The sequence below is a fragment of the Pempheris klunzingeri genome, chromosome 6, assembly GCF_042242105.1.
Source record: "Pempheris klunzingeri isolate RE-2024b chromosome 6, fPemKlu1.hap1, whole genome shotgun sequence".
NCBI lineage: Eukaryota > Metazoa > Chordata > Actinopteri > Acropomatiformes > Pempheridae > Pempheris > Pempheris klunzingeri.
The window spans coordinates 14,192,021-14,216,015 of record NC_092017.1 but is presented as its reverse complement, the minus strand read 5'-3'; the positions used below and the strand labels follow the sequence as shown (position 1 = coordinate 14,216,015).

At 39.8% G+C, this 23,995-nt stretch overlaps 1 protein-coding gene across 1 annotated transcript; it reads left to right on the top strand.

Moving 5' to 3' along the window:
* The first annotated feature begins 1,155 nt into the window (after positions 1 to 1,155).
* LOC139202646 (collagen alpha-1(I) chain) lies at positions 1,156 to 22,421 on the top strand. The gene is made up of 46 exons (XM_070832190.1): positions 1,156 to 1,194; positions 2,239 to 2,340; positions 3,603 to 3,812; positions 5,521 to 5,574; positions 7,087 to 7,206; positions 7,873 to 7,926; positions 8,066 to 8,119; positions 9,191 to 9,298; positions 9,426 to 9,479; positions 9,778 to 9,831; positions 9,928 to 9,972; positions 10,156 to 10,209; positions 10,811 to 10,864; positions 11,223 to 11,267; positions 11,372 to 11,425; positions 11,545 to 11,589; positions 11,803 to 11,856; positions 11,953 to 12,060; positions 12,159 to 12,212; positions 12,340 to 12,393; positions 13,271 to 13,315; positions 13,434 to 13,487; positions 13,856 to 13,909; positions 13,997 to 14,050; positions 14,185 to 14,238; positions 15,930 to 16,037; positions 16,725 to 16,778; positions 16,953 to 17,006; positions 17,199 to 17,252; positions 17,412 to 17,519; positions 17,794 to 17,847; positions 17,978 to 18,085; positions 18,378 to 18,428; positions 18,727 to 18,780; positions 18,908 to 18,961; positions 19,074 to 19,127; positions 19,305 to 19,375; positions 19,676 to 19,733; positions 19,922 to 19,975; positions 20,059 to 20,112; positions 20,450 to 20,503; positions 21,079 to 21,132; positions 21,225 to 21,278; positions 21,494 to 21,511; positions 21,801 to 21,863; positions 22,251 to 22,421. The coding sequence occupies exons 1-46, from the start codon at positions 1,156 to 1,158 to the stop codon at positions 22,419 to 22,421; spliced, it is 3,081 nt and encodes a 1,026-aa protein (XP_070688291.1).
* Positions 22,422 to 23,995: the final 1,574 nt, after the last annotated feature.

The window sequence follows — 23,995 nt, the reverse complement described above, 5'->3', positions numbered from 1 at the left end:
ATCAGAGAGGACATTAAAACACTGCTTTCCAGTCTGGTGTTGAGTTACTCTGAAAGGTAGAGATTCAGCAGGAACATTGTTGCTGTATGTGACAGTAAAATTCTCACAGGTCTGTCTGACAGGTTTCCTGCTGCTCCTCTGTGGGATGGACTCTGGCACAGCCTCTCCCTGTCCGTCTCACTGTCCAGGCTAGAGTTGTATCTGGACTGTCGTCTACAGGAGAGCACCCCCTGGCGTCAGGGCCTGGGGCCACACATCAACACCGACGGCCTGACACTTTTGGGAGGAGCTTCACGTCCTCACCACACACCCTTTACCGTAAGCCCCAACCTCACCCGACACAACCCTCCTCAGGCAGCAGCCCCTCACTCTTCTGATGTTCATGCCACATTCCTCACCTGGGCCACAGTCCTCCCCTCCTGACCCCAGACTAAACAGTTGGAGGAGGGAGGGCTCAATGTGAAGTTCAATGGCACACTAAGGATAACACAGTCATCTGATTAATTTGTCATGAATTAAAGACAAAGTCTGCTGTAGTAGGGGTTTAATCTCTTAGAACAACTGCAATCTCAGGATCTCTCTGGATGATATAAAGATGTCCTCTCTGCATTTATGAAAACTTTGTTTTGAAATACAGCAGTTGTATGGCAGATGTGAGACTTAAAGCCTGTGAAACTGTAAATCAAATCTCTAATTTAGTTTCTTGTGGACTGATGAAGTTGAAGTAGGAATAAGACGAAAGCAGGCAGATGAGATATAGGAAATTCCTATATGTTTTCATTGAAATCTCACCTTCGCCATCGACCTGCCTTGATCCAACAGTCGGGGCCAGCTGTGAAACAAAGGGGTACTTGGTAGGAGACACATTTAAGTGTTTGCTGTTGTTCACACTCTGAGACGTGAGCCACTTGACCTGTCTGGCTCTGTTTTGTATGTATATACTGTATGTGTGGTTTTCTGCTGTGTGTTTGTATGAGACTCTGGGTGTCTGGCTTTCTCTGCTGGTTTCATCATCTCCCTGAGCTGTAAATGTGTGGTCAGCAAGCCCAGTGCTGGGCTCAGTCCTCCAGGGCGGGGTGTGTGTTGTCAGATTGTGTGAAGAGTGTGTAAAGCAGCTACAGTCAGAGGAGTCCAGACGTTTCTTTATCAGAAGCCATGCAGGGTGCTGTGCTGGTGCTACTGCTCCTGAGCTGCGTAAGTCTGTATCACTGGTCTCTGTTAAAATGTTTGATGGATTCAGGTTAAATTTCTTGAAGTTTAGTAAGTTACAAGTTGTGGTAAAACCTAGAAGCAGAAAGATGAATGGTGTCTTATTATATTTTAAATGTCTATATAAATTATGGATGCAGTGGGCTGTGAAAAACTTTTAAATTTTGAATTATCAAATAATGTTTCCTGCAGATTTAAGCAAGTCACGGATTTCAAGCCTTGCCTCATTTCTAAAAACATTATTTATTCAGAGTATTTGATCACATCCAGATAATTCACAAGTATTATCTTTTGAGATTTAGTTTTCTTATTCCATGTGGAGATATGTATAAAGTTTATATAAAGTATATTATCTTGCATTTAATGGGGTGTAAGTGGTTATCTGTAAATGCAGATATACTATTGGCTGTGCACCAGTTTCTTCATGTGGGTCTTTTACATGGTGTATCACCTGTAGCATAAATATTTCTGCATCAGGTTTGGAGGCTTCTTACATGTGTATGTGAAATAATGAGAGAAAGGGGAAGGTTTTCACATCAGTGAGTAAATTTCATAAAATGCTGGCTATAAAATGTGGGAAGAAGTGTTTAACTTCAGAAAGTCTTCATATTCAATAGTGATAGTTCCTTTCATACATCAACAATGAGCAATACATTTCTTACCTAGATTTTTCTTTTTTTTCTCCTGTTTCTCTGGATGGAAAGGCCCAAAAAAACTGCAGTAGTATGTGAGGCCAGGAAAGAAATGTGTTGAAGACTCCACTTGAATTTTATGATTGTTTATTATGATTATTACAGTACAACACTGTAGAAATGTTATGTAACCTTTAAAGCCCTGTGTGTAAGATTTGAATATTTCTGACCCTGGCGCCCCTAGTGGTATTATCAAACTAAAGCTACTCTAGCAGACAGCACTGAACACTGACAGCTATCACAAAAAAATAAAACTCACTTCACTGAAGCTATGGTTTGCAATTAAACTCATTAAACTGACCACCTTCTGTCTCCTGTGTGTCTGTGGTGTGTTCAGGGAACCATCCAGCAGATGATCTTCATCTTAGGAGATCCTACAGCAGCAGAGCGGCACTGTCAAGATCACAGCAGCACCTGCTCAGCTCTGACAGACGCACAGGTACAAATTACGCCCTAGTGTCAGCTACCAGACACTTGTCTAAACTGGGGGGTTTTAAGCACAAGCTTTACGTCCTGATGACATCTGTTTTGATGCTCTTTTTTTATATGATTTTATAAAATGTCCATCCAAGTAACGTGTACCATCAAACATAACAGACAATAAATACAACTATTTTAATAGGAGTGGCTTGGGTGTAGTGCTTATCCAAAAAGTTGATTGTTGTTGTTGATTTTATTTATAATAATTAATTAGTAATACCTAAACCTACTGTATTGTGCTGTAGAGGCCCAGCACACTCACTCAGGTTGTTTTCATTCACACTGACTGGTGAGGCCTTTAGGGATGGTTTCACAAAGCTATTTTAAATCTGTCTGTTATGTTTGGCCAGTGGTGTTTTTGCTCTTAGATTAGTCTATTGCATGTTAAACAGCTTCAAGAAAAATAAAGACTGACTTCTCTTAAGCCTTGCAGTGAAATTTTATGCAGTTATGGAAGTTTTTTATGCTAAATGTTCTCACCAAAACATTCTTGCAAGTGTTGAATTCTTCCACAAAACAAACATATTCTGCTGGACTGAACAGAGCTGAATGATTGTTCAGTCAGTCATGTTTTTAGCATGAAAAAAAGTTTAAGTTAAAAGTCTTAGTTTACCCACAATTCATGGTAGGTTAGCCCTAGTTATAGAGGCAGTAAATTGTCCTTATTTATTCACTGTCCTCTGCTAGTTAAAGCATGTGTGGTGGCACCGTTCCTGTCAGTCTCTGGAAGCCACACAGGAAGTGTTTGTGTCTAGGAGGTTTAACGTCATACAGATTCAATTTGTTTTGGACACTAACTGTGTGTTATACTTGTGTGTGATCCTGTATTTTTTCCTATGGGAGTGTTTACACTTTTGAACAGACTCTTTTCACACCACCAAAGAGAGAACAACTCTATGCCATTCGTTTCAATTGTAACCTTTGGGCTTTCATTATTGTCATTGCTTAATCGCTGTTTTTTATGAATTTGTTTAATGTCCCAGAGTGAACTAATCTATCTTGCTTTAGAGCTAGTCAATAATGGGACTGAGGAGGTTGGCAAATACAAACCTGTTTTACCAACAAAACTTGAAAGAATTTCCTTCTCTCGGGTCTCTGTTATCCTCACTAACGTAAAATAAAGACTTAACATATGTTCACTTAAGACTGTATGCATGTTGTAATGCTTAATACGTGTTGGGAATACAGGGTAATGATTTTCCTTGTGTAAAATCTTCTCAGATTGGCGTAGCAGATGACGTGCCTGGGATCAGAGTATCATCCAGACCAGAAAATTCCCCTCAAGACACAACTCTACTGGCTGGTACCACTGAGCTGACACCAAGACTGGATCCAGTGAGCAGCACTTCCCCTCTGACGTCACTTCCTGAGCTAAAGGATGAAAACAGTGACGCTGTAGTGAAAACCAAGGCTGACACAGACACTCAGACTGTAGGTTCAACCAACAGTGAAAGGCACAAACCAACAACTGTGAGTAAGGAGGTAAATGAAGGAGGTGATACTGAACCACAGCCTCTCCCTCTGACTGGAAATGAGCAGCTATCTAATTTACACCTTGAGATGCTAGAGACACTGAAGGAACCATGGAGCACTGAGAGAAGTATCATAACCAGGACTCCATCTGTCCACACACTTCAAACACCTCAGAATACGAGACAAGTTCATCAGCCTGAGCCTGTTCATTCATGGCCTGAGACAGCCATTTCAAGCCCTAACGTTCAAACGGAGAGCCCCACAGCTTCAGGTGTCTCACCAGGAGGGGTAGAAATTGCTAGTACATCCACTCTTATCTCAGGTTCCATCATACAATCAGGGTTTGTCAATACCAGTGTGCACCCTTCATCTGAAGGACTGCAGGAGGTGAGACAGGAGGCATCGCCACTTGTTGTGATACCTCCAGTTTCAGTAGACCCACCAGTTACAGTCTTAGGACAGAAGGATGAAAATCTATCATCCAACAGAGAAGCAACTGAGGAGTTTGACGCCCTTCAGACAGACCCAGCCCTGAATCTGAGTGGTGTAACTCCCACAATACAAAGCGGTGGAGCACTAAGTACCAGCAACATGGAGGGTGAGATGGTTAATGTTTCAGCCAGTGAGATAATAGACAAAAAGGAAACAGAAGACAGGTTGGAAACTATTTCACCAGAAACAGAAACATTACCACCACAGCAACTCCCTGTTGGAGAGCAGGGGAGTGGGACAGAGACCGATGAAGATGTGATAGATTTAGGGGTGGAGGAGGAAGTGCAAAGACATGCAGAGATGGGAAAAGAAAGTTATGATAATCACACTGACATTTCTAAGGATTATAATCAGCCATCACCTGATTGGATCTCTCAGTTCGGCACTGAAGTCCCCTTCATCCAATCAGAGGCTGGATCCAGACACCAGACTGATAAAGCAGCCAATCAGCCGCCTACTCACGTCAGTCGTCACGGGGCAGGATTAACACCTGGGATCAGAAGTCAAAGGGTACGGCATTGTTTACATTTAGCAGTACCTGTGCAAATGTTCATAAGCAATAATCAAAGCTGATTTTAGTTATTTTTTGCAATTATAGTATAATTTAAAATGTCAGATGTATCCACAGTGACACGGAGGACACAGTGTTAATGATGCTGTAAATGGATAAGCAAACCACAAAGGAAATTTTAATCAGATTTATGTGATATTTTCATCTCATTGTCCGTCATGACCTTGGATGAAATTGAGTTTGCATGGAGCTGATTTGATGACTGAGATGGCAGCATATATCTGTGTCAATTCTAGCACCTAGAAAGCCATGCAAGCGTGTGTGTGTGTGTGTGTGTGTGTGTGTCTGTGGCAGAAGGAGGGATTAGTCTCTTCAGTGAAAGCCATCGTCTCTCTCTTCTGGCCAAACTCTGTTACTGTAGCCCTGTAAAAAGACTTTATGTTTTTTTTTTATTAAACGTTCACACACTCTGCTAATCCTTAACATTACCTATTATCATCAGAAAAAATAATCTTAAGATTAATAAGAATTTTAATGAAGGTTATCTGCATTTCTTCTCTTGTCTTTAACCTACGTTTTTGTCCTACTCTACATTCATCACTAAAACACTAAAAACTTGATTATTTTATAGTGATGATTATCCAGATTTCACTCTTTCATCAGGGGCTGCAGGGTCCACCTGGGCTACCAGGACCACCAGGGCCAAAAGGAGACCAAGTAAGTATTTTATTAAACCTGAACCAGGAAATGTTTTGTATTAACACTGACTCTGTGTAATTTGAAAGGATAGTAGTCCTAACCAGATAGTGTCCAACACACTGCGCAACTATGCAGCCCTTATATGTGGCTTGAAATTACTTTTAGCATATTTTAGGTAATTGCTTTGGTTTACAGACACTGTCAGCCTTCCAGTAGTGTAGGCCTGTGATTCCCAACCAGGTGAAAAAACCCAGAGTAGCTCAACAAATTAGAAAGAAATAGAAAGTACAGTTTTAATTCAAAGATATATCTTATTAAGTCAGCTACACCCGAGTGTGTAAAAACTGGCTAGCAAGCAGAGAAGTTGAAAGAGTTAACTAAAAGTGATGCATCAATGGTTAAAATAGATAGCTACAAGTAATGGATAAAAGCGGTGGTTAGCACTGTTGCCTAACAGCAAGAAGGTTCCAGGTTTGAATTCGCCAGCCGTTTGTATGTCTTCCCCGTGCCCCATCAGCCAGCCAGATGTGCATTTAACATGTTTTGCATTAACATGGGGGCTGTGGCATTGTCACTAACTTATGTTAACAAGATATATCAAAGCTTTACTTTCAGGGGTTTAACTGGCTGCTTAGTTAAAGATCACAAATTATGCAAAATGCACCTATATCTTTTCACCATAAATATGTGTTATCAGTTTGCCTACACATCGTCAGACTATGAGGAAAGACCCTCCTCTCTTTTCTTTTCTTCTCCTGCTCCATCTTTCAATAAATGTGTGTGAAAACACACCTATTTGGATTTGGCTCCCCTTATGAGGCTCCTGGTGACATGAAGATGTCTGGACGAGAGCGAAGCAGCAGCCTGTTCTGTTCCTCTAGCGTTCAGACGGGGGCTGAAAACAGCTGCTGCAGGCACATTTTTTGAACATTAGGCCATGTAAGCCTGTTCTAACAGGACCTCCAAACACACATATGAACTCTAAAAGCAGTCGAATATGGAATTTTTAAACTTAAACTGAACTGCAGCTTTACCAGATATCTGCTGAAGACTGAATTCTGTCTGCAAAAAATTGTCTAATGGTCCTTGCGTCTCACCTGCCTACTTAAATGAAACCAAACAAAATTGCTCTTGTTTTCATATTCATGACTTAATTTATGTTTATAGCAAACTTAACTTCACTCAGATGCTCAACCACACACCTCCACCCCTGATTAAACCTCAGCAGTAACAGAAACTTTACTGCCATGTGAAGTGATTTTGGCATGATGGGGTAAATTGGCCTGGACCACATTTACAGTTTACACTCCTGAGGACATCAGATTTAAGATTTATTTCCAGGTGACACAAGTTTAAAATTGTCTCAGGACTGTTTTTGTAGCTTTTTTGTGGAGTTCTTCTGCACCCTAGTGGTCAAAAGTTGCTTAATGCTTATCAGACTCTGTCAGTGCTGATCAAAATGTGGGCATTATAATCCAAACTCAGCCTGTTTTACACATCATAGAAATATTTAGTTTTCTGTCACCTCAGGGTTATCCTGGTGTTATGGGCAGGACGGGGCGGACAGGCGATAGAGGCCCCATTGGTCCTCCTGGGATGCCTGCCATTGTTGTATTCAAAACCTCTGAAGAAGAGTGGGAGGCTTTCAAGGTAAACTGCTGTAGTAACTGAGACCCAGTAACAACTGAATATGGATGTGGATCTATTAGTAAGTGATATTATAATATAATATACGAAGAAAATAAAAAAGAACACTTAATTTGATGCCTAAACAGTAGACACTATTGTACTAGTATATGTATGTATGTATTCATATGCATTTCAGTATTTATGTTTTTTATGTTACACTTCAGCCACCTCTATATATTTCTTTGTAAAGGATTTAATGTACCACAAACCAGATTATAACAACATAGCTATTATAGCTAGTTTGTCAGATTTTAGTCTTTTGATGATTCTGATGATTAGATTTCTCATACTTATTGTTCTGAAAGTGTATTCTATTCAATGCAAGTTTGTTTCAGGAAATGTGGTAAGAGAAATATGTTTATAACATAAATTAATACTTTCTCATGTCCTTCCAGAAAAAGAAGATTTATAAAAAGCTGGTTTCTTTGTGGCCGGTAGGTATTTGTTAAGAAAAAAATAATGCACTTAAAATCCTGTTTTATCACTGATACAAGTTGAAATCCAGTTCGTCTGGACTACAATTATTACTTTATTTACAGTGCAAATACAGTCTAGTGTAAAAAGTACACATGTATATCATGATGTGACTGAGACACACACACATTGTACATGCTGTTTTATCTTCAGAAACTTAAGGGGCCTCCAGGGCCTCCTGGACCTCCTGGAGATGTTGGACCAATTGTAAGTAGACAAGTGTTTTATAGATTAATTGAAAAGGCAAAGTTTAAACAGCTGATTAGGTTTTAACTGTATCATATCATGAAAGTTCCAAACATAGTGAGACTGTAAAAGGACTCCTCTCTCTAATTTTGTTTTCCAGGGGCCACCTGGAATTACTGGCAAGCAAGGACGAAAAGGAGTTCAAGGGAAAATCGTAGGTATCTCGACTTTATTTGCATCTTATTAGGGTCTACAGTGAAGCTTTTATTACTATTTTGTTTATGCGTTCTCTTTTATCACAGTCTGCTTTAATAAAGATAACTTAATTTACACCCCTTCAAGCGTCTGACATTTAGAAAGACAGTGCTAAGCTTCGTGCACATCACATTAACACCATGATTGATAACTCATTGAGTTGGCTAATTTATGCAGAACAACATGAAGTTATGTATACAGGTTGTGAGAGTAGGATAGTTTTCTCAATGAAATGTTCTGCTGACTGAGCAAACATCACCAGGTGGTTGCTATGGTTTTGCCAGGCTGTTGCTATGGTGTTAGGGGTGGTTGCCAAGGTGTTGCAAGATAGTTGATAACAGCATGTTTGGTAGGCAGGAACAGGGAAAGGACCCAAACACAGATAAAGGCAGATCTTCAGTGATTTTAGTATTAAAAAAAAAACCTGACAGTGCAAACACAGGCAGGCAGGTGCAGCTATAAATCTAAAGTCAGGAACAGGAACCATCAATGAAATGAAATAAACTGACCTGTAACAAATGGACTGGGCCGCTATAAGAAAAGAAATAAAGCCATAACAGGGAAATGAGAGCCAAAACATTAACTAGTATTGACAGCTGAATGTGAGGAGGGAACAGAAGCAGATCATGTCAGATAAGGTGGTTGTCATGGCAGATTAAGTAACTGCTTAAGGTAATTTAAGGTGGTTGCTTGTGTTTTCAGGGCTGTAGTCATGGTATAATAAAGGTGGATAGTAGCTGGAATATTTGCTGGGATATATTAGGTGGTAATTATGGGGATTCTGGGTGGAAACTCGGGTGTACTTTATGATTTTTAGGGTTTTAGCAGTAAGTGGGTATGCACAACAAGGCGTCCTGAGAAAATAATAAGGGAAGTGGAGCAAATGAATGCCACTGATGTTAAGTGGAGAGTCATTTTAACCACCATGTCTACTCCAATAGCCCAACATACACGACTACTCATTATGTTTTTCAACAGCAAGATCTCATAAGACCAGGCAAACTATATTTCATGTTGTGTCATACCTCAGGGCCGTCCTGGACCACAAGGTATGCCGGGTCCCCAGGGCCGACCCGGACGAGACGGGGCGCCAGGAGAGAATGCTGATCCAGGCCCTGCTGGCATACCTGGAGAGCAGGTAAGTCCACTGAGACACATATAAAATATGTGTGTTATTACCCTGTTAAACCCTGTAATTTCCACCCATACATGTAAGAGCAATCTTGTTGCAGCTTGATAAATTAACTGTGCGCTTGTTCCTGTAGGGTCCCAAAGGCTTCAGAGGAGACAAGGGCAGCAAAGGGGAGCTGGGTGAGTGGGTAAGAGTGGCCTGGACTTCTAATGTTATGGAGACTGAAGTTAAGGAGACCCAAATATGTATACATATATTTGTTATGTCTGTATGTCTATCTATCTGACTGTATTGTTGCATTTAGCTTTCTATTTCTTGCAGCTTCCTTACACTTTTTTAGTTGCTCATGCATTAGCTCTGGGTCTAACTGAAGTGTTTGCTATCTGTAAAAAAAACCTAATTCAATTATAAAGTTATCACATCATTGTTGGACTGTTGCATTTTATTTATAGTTATTTATCAAACCCATTTTTCTCTGTCTGAAGGGTTATCAAGGGGAGGCTGGACCACAGGGAGACAGAGGACAAAAGGGAGATAAGGTCAGATTCAGCATCTACCACATTAGATGCATCTCTTCAGGAACTCTTTAGGGCTGGCACATGTGATTCTGATTTTCCTGTCTTCGATATAACCAGGGAAATAAAGGAGTCAGAGGCATCGCCAGTGTTCCCGGATACATGGTAAGTACAAATGGCTCTACTTGTTTATGGCAGACGTTTTTGTGACCCCATCATTATAAAGTGTAATTGTAAATGCCCATTTTTAGTAATTGATGGTTGTGAAAGTGATCATGACTCATTAATCACCACATTTATGTTAAGAGAATCTCTGTGTTGCAACCTCTTAATATCCTGTGTTTACAGGGACTGCCTGGAGCCAGGGGCCCCACTGGTTTCCCAGGATCTTCAGGACCTCAGGTCAGAGTCAGACATCTTACTGCATGACGATCATCCATATCTATACAAATAATAATAATTACATGAATATACTCCATATTGATCATCAGGCCCAAAGCCCTTGCTCCTTTTAATTACACTGATATTCTTGTTTGACACACTGATGATTATTTTCAGGGAGAGGCTGGGAGTCAAGGTTTTAGTGGATCACCAGGCCCATCTGTAAGTTTTCTAGCACAATAAACTCCCACAAAGTCTTCATAAAATGATTAATTAAATAATGAAATACAATCAAAGTAAGAAGAACATTTATTAATCTGTCTTCTGCTCAGGGCAAAATGGGCCCCAGAGGAGTAAAAGGTGTCTTAGGAGTTAAAGGGCCTCCAGTAAGTGAAAAACTAGTTGATGAAGTTTTAACCTAAGCTGACTAATAAAAAGTTATTTGTGAAACAATATTTTATGCTACCAGGGCCATCAAGGCGAAATGGGCGCCAGAGGAGCAGCTGGACCACAGGTGAAAAGACTCTTAGAGATATACTCTTTCTAACATAGACTGAATAATGATGAGCTAATGACTTTTACTTGATAAATGTCTAACCTGTCCATACATTTATTGCTTCAGGGAGAGCCGGGTTCTAATGGAGTGGTTGGGTTTCCTGGTGTCCGCGGCCCTCAGGTATTCCTTAGTGTTATAGAATATGTTTGGTCAAAGCCAGAAAAATAATAACTGTCTTATTGTAAGTTGGTTTGCATTTACAGTAACTGAGTATTTGATTTGGTGGAGGCCATAAACATTAGACAAAAATAGTTAATTCTTTTGAAAGAGAAGAATATTATTGCTATTTTCCTTTAATTGTGAGCAACAATGGGCTTTCCTTTCATGATTTTTTGTTTTTGTTTCGACACAACAGACAGTTGGAAAAGCTGTGAGTGTCCTTTGTGAAAATTGCTCCACATACACCAGTCACACTACTCAGTTTTATCATATAAAGATAAAAATAAAGACAACAGCTTGAATTATTTTTTCCTCACAGGGAAGCCCAGGACCAGATGGACCTCCGGGTCCTAAAGGTGACCATGTGAGTACACGAAGGCAAAAACAGAAACAAAAGTTGTAAATGCAGCCGTAGATTGCAGCCAACCTCAGTGTCACTCTGTCATTTGCCTTTGTGTGTGTCACCAGGGTGATCAAGGAGATGAAGGGGAAATAGGGGAGCCTGGCCCACCTGGACTCAATGTAAGACAGCGAGGACAAACCCTCTACGCATTCAACATTAATTACCAAGGATGATTATGAACTCAGGTGTTTGTCATGTTAGAGCTTATGAAGTGTTTGGTTTTTCTTTCTCATTTCAGGGAGCCAATGGGAATCCAGGAAAGCCTGGACCCTCAGGTGATCCTGTAAGATTATTTAAAGCAATTTCAATATTGACTGCAGCTAAAATGTTTGCATCAATTATATTGTGTGGCAATATTTCATGATCTTAACTATATCAAGCTATTACACTGTAACAGCCACTTTGGTTCCTTAGTACTGAGATATATCTGCAGGTGTTTTATGTTTGCTTGTGTTTTGTGTGTGTGTCTGTGTGTGTGTGATCTTTTCTCCACCAGGGGACTAAAGGCAAGCGAGGAGAGAAAGGTGATCCAGGGTTTAATGGAGACCTGGTGAGTTTAATCCTCCTTGCCTATCTGTTCATTTGATTGCTTTGATTGAAGTTTATTGATCAGATCATGATCACGACATGTTGTGTTTGTATGCAGGGACCTCCAGGGCCTCCAGGTAAGCAAGGGTTTAAGGGGCGTCGAGGACCTTTAGGATTTGAGGGACTTGGAGGACCAACAGGGTCACCAGGACCTTTTGGACCCAGTGTGAGTGAAACAAACTTGTTAAATGAAGACATGTTCATTATTGATGCTACAGCGACTGTAATAATGATGTTTTATGTCACCTGCCCTCATTGATGTAGGGGTTTGATGGCATCTTGGGGGAGCAAGGGAAGCAGGGAAAAGACGGACTGAAGGTGGGTTTTCAGAAAAATGAAAGAATCATGACTTGTATTTTTTTTCATTTGAAGAATAAATGTTTGTGAACTTCTGCATGTGTGTGAATGGTTCTGCATGCATGCATGTACATGTGTGTTTTTGTAGGGAGATCGTGGGCCAAATGGTATTCAAGGACTTCCTGGAAGTCGAGGCGACAAGGTAGGATGAATATACTAGCTTCACATTAATTTGGTCATTGACGTTAATGACAGGATTATTGTTAATGGTCACATTCCATATATACAACATATTATTGAAATGTAGTCCAGTCCTGATACAAATATACGCTAATAACAATCATTTTTCACATAACAGTGTCTGAACTGATGCCTTGGGTCACTTTTATTGTTAATTCCAGTGAAATCCAGCATTTAATGTAGAAAGGGAACTCTTGGAGTGGACATTTTATCCTAATCAGTTATGGTAATTTCTCCTGGCAAAGGGTCGAGAAGGTCGAGCAGGATTTTCTGGATTGCCAGGTCCAATTGTGAGTATGAGTCAGTGGACATTAGGTTTAATGTAGATGCTCACCATTGTGTTAAGTCCATACTACTGATGTGGTTGTGTTTTCTGCTTGCAGGGAGAAATGGGAAAATCTGGACAGAGAGGACGAGAAGGAGAACCTGGTATTAAGGTTCCCATGTGTTTTCTTATTCTGTTCTTATGTGACTACAGTGTTCACTCCAAACATATAATAACTTTTGCTACTTCACTACTATTCTTTTTTTTACAATACTTCTGATTTAATTGCTTTAATTAACAGTTCAACATTTGAAGCAGTTAGATGTATCTTTACAATTATACCTGTAGATTATAAAAGACTGTAAAAAATCTTTGTGTTACTTCATGATGATCACAAACACATTTCAAATGTTTATTTCCCATTAATAAGTCTATTTCTGATATGTTTCTATCAGCAATCAGTTTGGTCTGTCAGATATGGTCATACAATTCAGAATTGTATCTCTCAAACTGCTAATATAGAATAGTAATTAGAGAGGCCATGTGTTTTTATATGTGTAAACCTTTTGTGTAGGGGATGCCTGGAGTCCCAGGAGTGACTGGACCTAAAGGCCAAAAGGTGATCAGAACTATATAAATAAGATCTAATATCAATTTAGTCAATCATCTGTTTCGTCCTCCGAAAAAAGGAAAGAAAAATTGCCAGAAAGTCTCACATTATTGCTGTCCCATCTTAGGGATTTCAAGGACATTTAGGTAACAGAGGACATGATGGACCTCCTGGAGCCCTGGTAAGACCAACCAGCAGTATCTTTGTCTGGTCACATATCACATCACATATCACTCTCACAGAGTTACTGTTTACGTAAAAGTGGCCTCTAGACTGAGGAGTCCTAACTAAAAGTTGGTTATACTGGACTGAATTTTCCAAAGCTATGATAATTTTGGGGGGTTTTGCCATGGGACTTTAATCAAGACTCTTAATGAAGAAGCTCAGTCAAACAGCTGCAAGCTCGTATATCCTTTAAGTTTAGATTTGATGTTCTCTTTTTTAAAGTAACGGTCTATATGTCTCAGAAATCACTTTGCAGTGGGTCTATTAAAGCAGTAACTAGGTGAGGATAAGACATATGACAAACTAATATCACCTTTCTAATAGGGACGCATTGGTGCAAATGGAATTAATGGGGACTCTGGACCTCCAGGACCAAAGGTGAGGTTAAGCCCTCCATAATGACGACAGAAGTAGTTTATAGTGGCACAAATGAATAACTGATACTTTACTAAATATTTTCCACAGGGGTTTCCTGGGAAGACAGGAGCTCCTGGCCTCCAAGGACCTGTAGGGAAGAGTGTGGGTGAACTGTGAAACAATGAAACAAAATGAGATTACATTTCTATTATACTTTCACATGCAGTTACCACCTTACCGTAGGTTATTCATGTGGTGCTGATGATGTGTAGCTGTACATTTTTGTCGATCAACAGGGAGAAGCTGGTGGCAGAGGGATGAAGGGGACACCAGGAAAGCCGGGAGGGAGAGTAAGTTACAGCATCATCATCATCAGGCTTTTTAGGACATTACAATTGAAACTCTGTCTTGCAGGTCCACAACACAATAAAGCTTTAATACTGTAACAGAATTTGTTGAGACTACTGAGAAAAGACACTAGATGAGGTTGAATTGCAAAGAGAATTGCAAAAAGAGTTTCAGATATTTTGAATGTAGCCATGATGACGTTGAGATTAAAGGTCTGTTGGTTTCCTTCAGGGGGTTAAAGGTAAAATCGGACCTGCAGGGCTTCCTGGAAGTGACGGCTTGAAGGTATCTGAGAATTCAAAGTTTGTCAGCACTTGAATTTTAATCTGAATATATGTTAGTCAGTATTATATTATCTGTGTCATTCTGTCGTGTTGAACAAATGTATTCAATTGGTTGCTCACTCATGTTATATATTTTACAATTGAATGTGATGTTCACTTATTTGTTGTGAAGGGTAAGAAAGGTGAGGAGGGACCAAAGGGGAAACAAGGCCGCCCAGTACGTACAGTGAATTATTTTCCGTAATAAGTTCCACTGCTGTAGTTTATATAATAACAGAGCTACTTTATATCAGTTATGTTTTAATGTCAAAATATTGCTGTCTTTCTGCTCACTTTACGAACATCTTACTGTCCTTCAGGGTGAGATGGGCATGACTGGGCCACGGGGATACAGAGGATCTCTTGTAAGATGACTTCACTTTTTCCTCCCAAACACATCCATCCATCCATCAATTCTTATTTATTCATTCCCCTTCTGTGTATGATTGAAATATTGTTCAGCAATGACTTACATGATCTTTTAATGAAAACGGTGGACTTTGATACATTCTATGCACACAGTATGTGAGCCTATGTCCAACACAGCCATCTTGCAGACATGCTTTAGACTGTATGAAACTTGAAGAATTGAAAAACATGCAGTAGATGTGCTTGCCTTTCTGTCACTTCTGTATTTTGTTTATTTCAGAATATAATGCACACAAACGGAGGAGATATTGGATAAATGTAGTGTCTTGTTTAAAATTACCCCGTTATAGAGAGAGAGAGAGAGGTTGAGCTGTCTGCGCAAACAAATAGCCTTGTCAAGGTGCACTCTGTCATGATGCTGCCTTTGCATGTCCAGCCAATAAGAATCAGAGCTGAGAGTGTGCTTGCTGCATATATACCGTATGTAGCATTCACTTTCTGTATTAAGCTGATCATTGATTAACCACTTTACCCTGCTTCTGATAGCCGTTTTGTTACTACAGCTGTGCTCCTTTACACTTCTGTGCAGATGGCACTCACAGCTTTATGTTGGTCCTACTTATTGTGTAGAACTCTGCAAGTAAGAATGAGCTTAGTTTACAAGACTATTTTGCTCTCTTCTTATATTGTTTATTATTTAATTTGCCCTCCCAGAAAGCTTGGGTTATGTTGGGAACCATAGTTCTTGTGAGTCTGTAAAGCAAATTGAGACATTGTCAGTGATACAAATAAATCTGACTTAATCTGAAATTTGTCTTGATTCACAAAAAGTTTTTGATATGTTTTTTGGTTTATATATATATATATATATATATATATATATATATATACACACATATATGTATATATATATATGTGTGTGTATATATATATACACACATATATGTATATATATATATATATATTTATTTATTTTTTTTTTTTTTTTTTTTTTCCTCCAGGGTATCCAGGGTAACATTGGACCATGGGGTGAAGTTGGGCTACGAGGTCCTTCAGGTGACCAGGGGCCACAAGGTCCAGTTGGCCCCCTTGGAGTTACAGGTTTCCCAGTAAGTTTGGTTTTATGTTTTTGTTTGTTTTGTTTGCTTTATACATCTTCAGATCTTCAGATCCCGGGCTAACTCTTGTGTTTGACCTATTGCATGTTGTTACAAGTCACTAGTGCTGCACTGTACTGTAGCCAAAATTCAGGAATTATTACGTGAACTCAACCACCTCCCTGTCAAGCTGACCACTGTAACAATTAACAAGTATCAGACTTATGCCAGAATATACAGGATGTGAGCTGAGCTATTGAAAAAAACTCAAAGCAAATAAAAATATAATAGTCCGAAATGATTAGGCACTTGTCTGCATGTGTCTGTGTGCCTTGCTACTGGATATCACTGACACTTTCTTTTGGCACCTAACTTTTATACTTGTTTATGTCAGTAAACCACAACGGAGAGTCAGTGTGCTGCAGCACTAGTTCAGGCTTGATGTTCTCAGTCACATTTTTATTTGAAATTGAAAAAAATATTATTTACAGGCCATTTTCATTTTTGGTTTAGTCACCAGACCAATCTATTTGGAAATACACCAGAATTGTTCCAAGCACTGTGCTGACCAAGTTTAGTTTGCTGGGCACGAGCATCATGTCTTCCCTCGGGGACACTTTAAGAGTAGTCTGTAGGGGAGGAATATGAGTCTATCAGTCTTTTTTTTTGCAATTGTTGCTTTGCTCTCTCTACATTTAGGGTAAAGATGGGCCCCAAGGACCAACTGGATCAGCTGGTGTCAAAGGGGATAAGGTAAAGCTTTTCTTTTACCAAGCTACTCTGAACATGCTCTGCTCTTTTGCCAGAAAATGCTGCATACAAGAGCGCTGTGGTGATGGAGTGGTCTGTGCAACAATTTCAGCAACAATTTGATTAGCAATGCATCATTCAGTTGCTTCTGTTTGTCTCTCTGTGTCATCTAATCAGGGATCCAGAGGAGCTCTGGGCCAGGAGGGAGTTGCTGGTCTCGATGGTGAGGAGGTAGATTGATTAGACTGTGTTTGACACAGATTCGATTTCTATCTTTTTTTCTTTTAACTGAATGCAAATGCAGTACAATATCTGATTTTCTAAAAACAAATGGATAAGAGGCTTATGTTTGTAGGGTTTATTGTTTGAAAAAAGCGATACGTTAATTCATGTGTACAAATTGAGCAGTGCTTTTGTGTTTAGGGTCCAATTGGACTGAGGGGTCCAGAGGGTCCAGCTGGACAAAAAGGCATATCTGTGAGTAAAAGCGTGTAAATGTAAATTATTCAATTACAAATTCTTCAAGGTCATTACGACTTCTCAAGAATTTGAAAATACAGCATACAATTACACCCACCTTCAATGCAGATCGAACATAAATATCTCAATCAAACTTTTATTTTGCTTATATTTCAGGGTGACAAAGGGAACACTGGGCCTCCAGGACACAAAGGGCCAAAGGGAATTGAAGGTGACAGAGGCAGCCAAGGGCCACAGGGAGCAAAGGGGCCACCAGGAAAACAGGTGGGAAGGAGTTTAAATGAAGTTTACTAGAATATTGCAACACCTCTATCATACAGTGTGAGATTAATGATACAGTGCAATGCCATCTATAACATTAAACTTCCAGTCTGTTTCTTCTGCACTTAATATCCTCAGAGTGCAAAAGTCAGGCAGCCTTGCAGCCAGTGATGTTTAAAATTTTAATGAAGACCTCTGAGGCATATTTTGAGGTGTGAATAAAAACAGGACAATGTGTCCTCTCTGCCTTGTCTTCACCATCCACCCTCTTTTGCAGGGATACAGAGGTGCACCAGGGGACAGAGGAAAACAAGGGGTCCCAGGACTCAAGGTCAGTCATTTTGGTCAGTCAGAATGACTGACTTCACCTGAGAAATTACGTTTTGGCCAAAGCCTGCAATGTGAATGTTTATAGTTTGTTTTAGAGCCTGAAATTTGTGACGATGACGGTGCTTTAACAGGGTAAGCCAGGTGCCAGGGGTTCATCAGGCATACATGGACAGTTTGGACAGGGGGGCGACACTGGGGGAGCAGGGGCCAAAGGTCAGAAAGGGATCCAGGGACACACGGTTAGTAACATAGTTGGATTGCTTGATCGTCAAATATGTCCAAAATGCTGTGCTGTGGTCACGATGAGCTTTGTATTATTCATATCTGTATCATGTGCTTGGAGCAAGCTGGCTTTTTTTGACAAGTGTCATGTGGTTACTGAAGTTTATGTATTTGTATTTGTATTTGTGTTCTACATTTAGTTTCAGAGAATTTGTAGAGATGCTGTATACACCACTCTGTCAATATGAGACAGCTGTAATAGATACTCAGATAAGTATACTAGATAAGTTTTATGCCTTGTCATTGCAGGGGCCTCCTGGCATTATCGGTCCCCCTGGATATATTGGATCACCAACACCAGTATGTGACATTAGACTTAATGTAGCATTAACATACTTTCCATATAACATTCAAGAGAAAGTCCACGCTGAATGTTTATGGCATTATACAATGACTGTGTTGACTTTCATGAGTTTCAACAACATAAAACATTTTGTAACGCGGTGAATGCTGCATACACCGTGTTGAAAATGTCAACCACCAGATGACAGCAAAAGCAGTTTCTCAGCTTAGGTCTTGTTTAATTGTATTATTAATGTTTTAAACTTTAAGATATCACAAAGCAGGATATAATGTACAAATTCATATATTTTTTCAGGGTTTGCCAGGCAAGAGAGGTGTTGAGGGCAAAACTGGAGTCCCAGGACCAAAGGTATAATGTAAAATGTACTCATCCTAATGCAGTAAAACGCTTCAACGCTCCAAATGTGATGTATTCAGCTGTAGAGCGTTACTTAATAAACTCAGTTCTGTGTCTGCTGTGCTTTTGTGCAACTCAGGGCAGTCATGGTGAGAAGGGCAAGCTCGGTCTTCCAGGCGTCAATGGAGACATGGTGGGATTTCAAAATTTGTTGCACCCTGTGGGCATCATTCATCTGGTCAAATATATGTAATTGTGTGTCTAAACATGTAACCACAATGACACAGTGTGTCTTTCATACCCAGGGCATTAGAGGTCAAAGGGGTGCAAAAGGAGAGTCCGGGACAAGAGGCACAATGGTAAGACTGCAAATTTTAACTCATGACGATCTGAATCCTCATATACTGAATATTCTTGTTTTTTACCAATTCTAAAATCAATTTCCTCAGTAAATAGAGGCGATATTATAGTATGATTTATGTGTGTGGCTGTATTTTAGGGAACATTGGGGAAGATGGGGTTCATTGGCACTTCAGGTGCTAAAGGTCGACCTGGACCCACTGGTCCTCCTGGGCTTCCAGGAACTGAAGGAATTCGAGGTCCAAAGGTAAGAGGAAACCATTGCTCAGCTCAGATGAAAATCTAAAACAGAAAAAAGTAAAGAAAAGCTGTCATCATGGGGTTAATTTCTCTATAAAGGGGAAAAGAGCCCAGCCTGTAAGAAAAGGAGACAAAGGAGCTTATGGAAAAACTGTGAGTTTAATTTAAGATTTTACATAAATCTTCCTCAGTAATGCCCTTGGCAGATGATAACAACCCTGATCGCTGTCTTTGATTTCTGATGATATTTAATTTTAATCAAAGGCAAATTTAAATCACCTAAACCAGATGTAATTGTGTTTTGTAGGGAGCTGAGGGCCCACCAGGAAGACCAGGAGCTGCTGGACAACCTGGGAAACCTGCAAGTATCCCTTTTGACAAATAAGATACACAAATCACTGTTCATTTTCAGTATTGAAATTAATGTAATATGCAAACTAAAAGTTAATTTACATTGGAACATAAACATGATGCAGTTGTATTTTAGCACTCAAAAAGTTTAACTGATGCATGTGTTGACGATTGGTTTCTTGCCTTGTGATCTTGCTCTCAGGGCCTAAGCGGGTTGGATGGGTTACTAGGGGTCGAGGGCAATGAAGGAGATCCGGTAAGAAAAATGTACCATACTGCAGTTTAGTTTGTTGTTTAACCTTTTTACTAAACTCACTCCTTCCCTTGCTCATCCCAAAGGGTGATGTTGGTTTCAGAGGAGCTCCTGGAGTTCCGGGCAGGCCTGGCAAAATGGTAAGCTCCAAAACAGACACGGATAATACGCATCCGTGCAACAAACCATGGGAATTTTCCCTTATTCATAAATATCTGTTCTAGTTTGGCCTTCAGGTGAATTTGTGATATTGAACACATTTTAAACATGTGGTAGGGAAAACCTGGACCTCCTGGGATGAGCGGAAATACTGGAGCAGCAGGGTTCAAGGTGCAATATTGTGACATTTATTTAGATTTAATATAATAATACTCAATCATATGTACAGTATGATCACTGCAAACATACGCAGAAAATTATCACTACTAATTGTGCCATGAAAAACGGTATTTGACATGATTGCATGGTGTCTCTCAGGGTAAAGCTGGACCAAGAGGAAAACAAGGCCCTCCTGGACCAATGGGGCCAAAGGTATCCAAGATAGTTCACCAACATACTAATAAGATCACTAATGATAAATATAATACCTTTTCTTTTTTTAAACGTCTGCATCATCACTGGTATCGATACAGGCTATTCCAGGAATGAGAGGAGAGAAAGGCGAGTCTGGAATTACTGGTCCAAAGGTAAAAGTCAGACAGTGCACCACCTCACGTCAATTAGATGAGACACCGAATATGATTTTTCATATTTACTGACATTCTTTACTCTATTTACATTATATGGTACTTTCTGTTAGAAGTGCGGCTGCTATTTTGCAGTTTCGTGTTGCTTTGATCCATGCTCTGGTCTATTATGTTTCGTTACTGTATACCTTCTACCCAGCATCTGCTGATGTTGAAACTGTCATTTGAATGGACAATAGAAACCTTACTTCAAATATTATTTAGTCATTTAAAAGTAGTCACTTGCATAGCTTCAATATTTTATCCCCAACAACCATCCATAAGTCAAACAGGAATTACAGTCATTCTGTCTGGGAATCATATAATTGTTTTGGGTGGAGCCATTTTTAGAACATTTTACTCTCTTTTCTTCACCTACAGGGTATCACAGGTGACACAGGAATACTGGGACCTGTTGGGCCACCTGGGCTGAAGGTTGGTTGAAATAATTTGAAATATTAAATTATTTAGATGCAAAAAAATACATAATTTTAGTTGGTCTGCCACGTTTCTAACTTTTGTTTTAGGGGAATCCTGGTTTACAGGGGCTGAAAGGTCAAAGAGGTCCCAGAGGAAAGCAGGTAAGTTGTATTTTACTTTTGTTTTGGTGTTGTTTTTAACAGATAGCAAGTGAATAATCCACTGACTGATTTTCACAGGGGCATACAGGTGCACGTGGCCCTCGTGGACAAAAAGGAATCCCTGGACTCCTTGTATGTAGCTTTGATATTGTGCTCTATAAAATTGTTTACTGAAACCTTTTACCGAAGTCATCTCTGTTCTGTCTTTGTTACAGGGCCAGCTTGGAAAGAAGGTGAGAGACTGTTGATTACTTTTTTTTATTTTTTGTTCATTTTTGCTCATTTTGGTGGTGTTCCTAGACCTGGTCTGGTCACTTATTGAGTCAGTATCCTGAAATCACACTTATTATGTTCAGCTTGTGTTTGCTACGAATGCATTTCATTTGGCAGCTAATGTAGCCAACTTATTGAAATTATTTCCATCTTTCATTACTTTTAGACGGCTCTATTGTTACCTTGGTTGTGACTCTTTATGTATTAGTTGTCTCCAGAAAGATCCTGACTGTGTCTGCGCCTTCACAGGGAATGAAAGGTGTCCAAGGCAGGAGAGGTCCAAAGGGGCTGAAGGGCAAGCGTGGACCTCCAGTAAGACACTATGTTAACACCATACTAGTCAACAAATGAAAAACTTCTGGTGCTGATCAACTTAACTGTAATATACTGTTCTTGTTATTTAGCATGTTTCATGCTCTGAAAGTGAAGTCATTTGTTTGACAGGGAAAACCAGGAGCACCGGGCCAGCGTAGGCCGACACAAAGATCAAAACCTGAGCATAAAACCAAACCGAGTACGAGATCAAAACTGAAAAATGTGTCAAGATCCAGACAAACACCCAGCCTCCTGAAGCGAAGGCAAGGACAACAAAAAGTTGGTACAAGCTTTTCCTCATATTCACTTTACGTGCTGTCCTCTTACTGTTTTGTGTTCAGCTATGTGCTATGTTCAATGAACTGTATTATGATCCCTCTGTAGCGGCCCAGACACTTGTCCAGGAGATGGTCTGAAGGAGAAGAGGCTGAGGAATCATTCAGCTGGCCCCAGGGAACCAAAGAGGACCCGGCCACCACCTGCTACGAGCTGGGACTCATCCATCCGCATCTGAATGATGGTGAGGGTCTGAATAGGCTCATAACCATGACATAATGTAAATCTGTCTCTGGTGATACTCTGTATACCACAGTAGTCTGTGATCGTGCACTCAAGTTGACTATCTTTCAGGTTACTTTTACATGGATCCAAACCAAGGCTGTCCCTATGATGCTGTGAAGGTATTCTGTAACTTCACAGCAGGAGGAACAACCTGCATTGACCCTTTGCAGTCACAGGTACACACATTTTCACCTACAAGGTTTAACATTAGCAGGTTAAGTGTTGTGTGAAGAATGGGTTGACTTGTTGTGGTAGGCTATATATATACATATATATGTATATATATAAAACATTAAATCTCTTGTTTTTACTGCAATAACATTATTAACTGCAGTAACAATGCAATAATATTAAAACAATTTACAATACTTATATGACATACTCTATAACATTGCTGGTCAGGTGAGATTAACCCAATTTCCCATAGGATTTTAAAAGGTTTTTCAGTAGATTTCAAGTGTAGGAAGCAGCATACAGAAAATATAAATACACAAAAAAGATGGTACCAAGAATGGCTTTAAAAATACCAATTTTCAATCATTTAGATTAAATTAAGTTGGGAGCCAGACAAGAAGATATCTGTGCAGTGGTTTACTCAGCAACATGGTGGAAACAAGGTAAGACTATAACACGTTTATAGATTGAAGATTTAGCACATCTAGCATGAGTGAACCATTTCCTCACACTTGAAATAAATTATTTCTGTTTCTGTGTCTGATAGTTTGAGTACGCTGGTGTGGATGTTGTCCAACTGAGGTTTCTACGGCTACACAGCCACACGTCTTTCCAGCACATGACTGTCCGCTGCACAGCAGACCACTCCAATATTGCTGGTACAACTAATTCAGCCAACAGGATTATTCACTTCCTGGGAGACTCTGGCAAAGAAATTGATTCACACTTTACCACAGTGTCCAGGAAAGGCTGTGTGGTAAGAATAAAAAATATTGTTGCTGCTGAAAGCACAGTTTGTGCAGGTTTAGCAGCTACCTGTGAAAAACTGCAATACAAATAACATCCTATTTACGATACTAATAACGATATGCAGAGAGCATCTCAAGTAAAACAAATTAAAAAAAACACAGATTAGTAGAATATTCCCAGGTAAATGATGAGTATACACGTGTCCTCTTCATGTCTCTTCTGTCTGATCATTTTCCAGGTGGAGGTGGTTGTGATGGTTCTGGGTAGCACGGAGCTGCATCGAGGTGACATGGAGTTACTTCCTGTCAGAGATCTGGGTGTAGACATGGCGTCGCTATCTCCTCTCGTCCCTGAGATCACTGTTGTTTTGGGACCCCTCTGCTTCTTGTGACCTATGAGGAGAGGAAGAGAGAGAGTGTGTGTGTGTGTGTGTGTGTGTGTGTGTGTGTGTGTGTGTGTGTGTGTGTGTGTGGAAATTCTGTAAATATCTCTTATAAATAGAAAGCAGGGATATATGGTGTCTAGATATGTTACATGAACATTTTGTTGGGATTCTTTCGCTCAGTGTGTATTTTGTGTATATTTATTGAATTGTCACAAGCTTAATGAATGAATAACTTTAATTGTCATTAAATGTTTAGAAT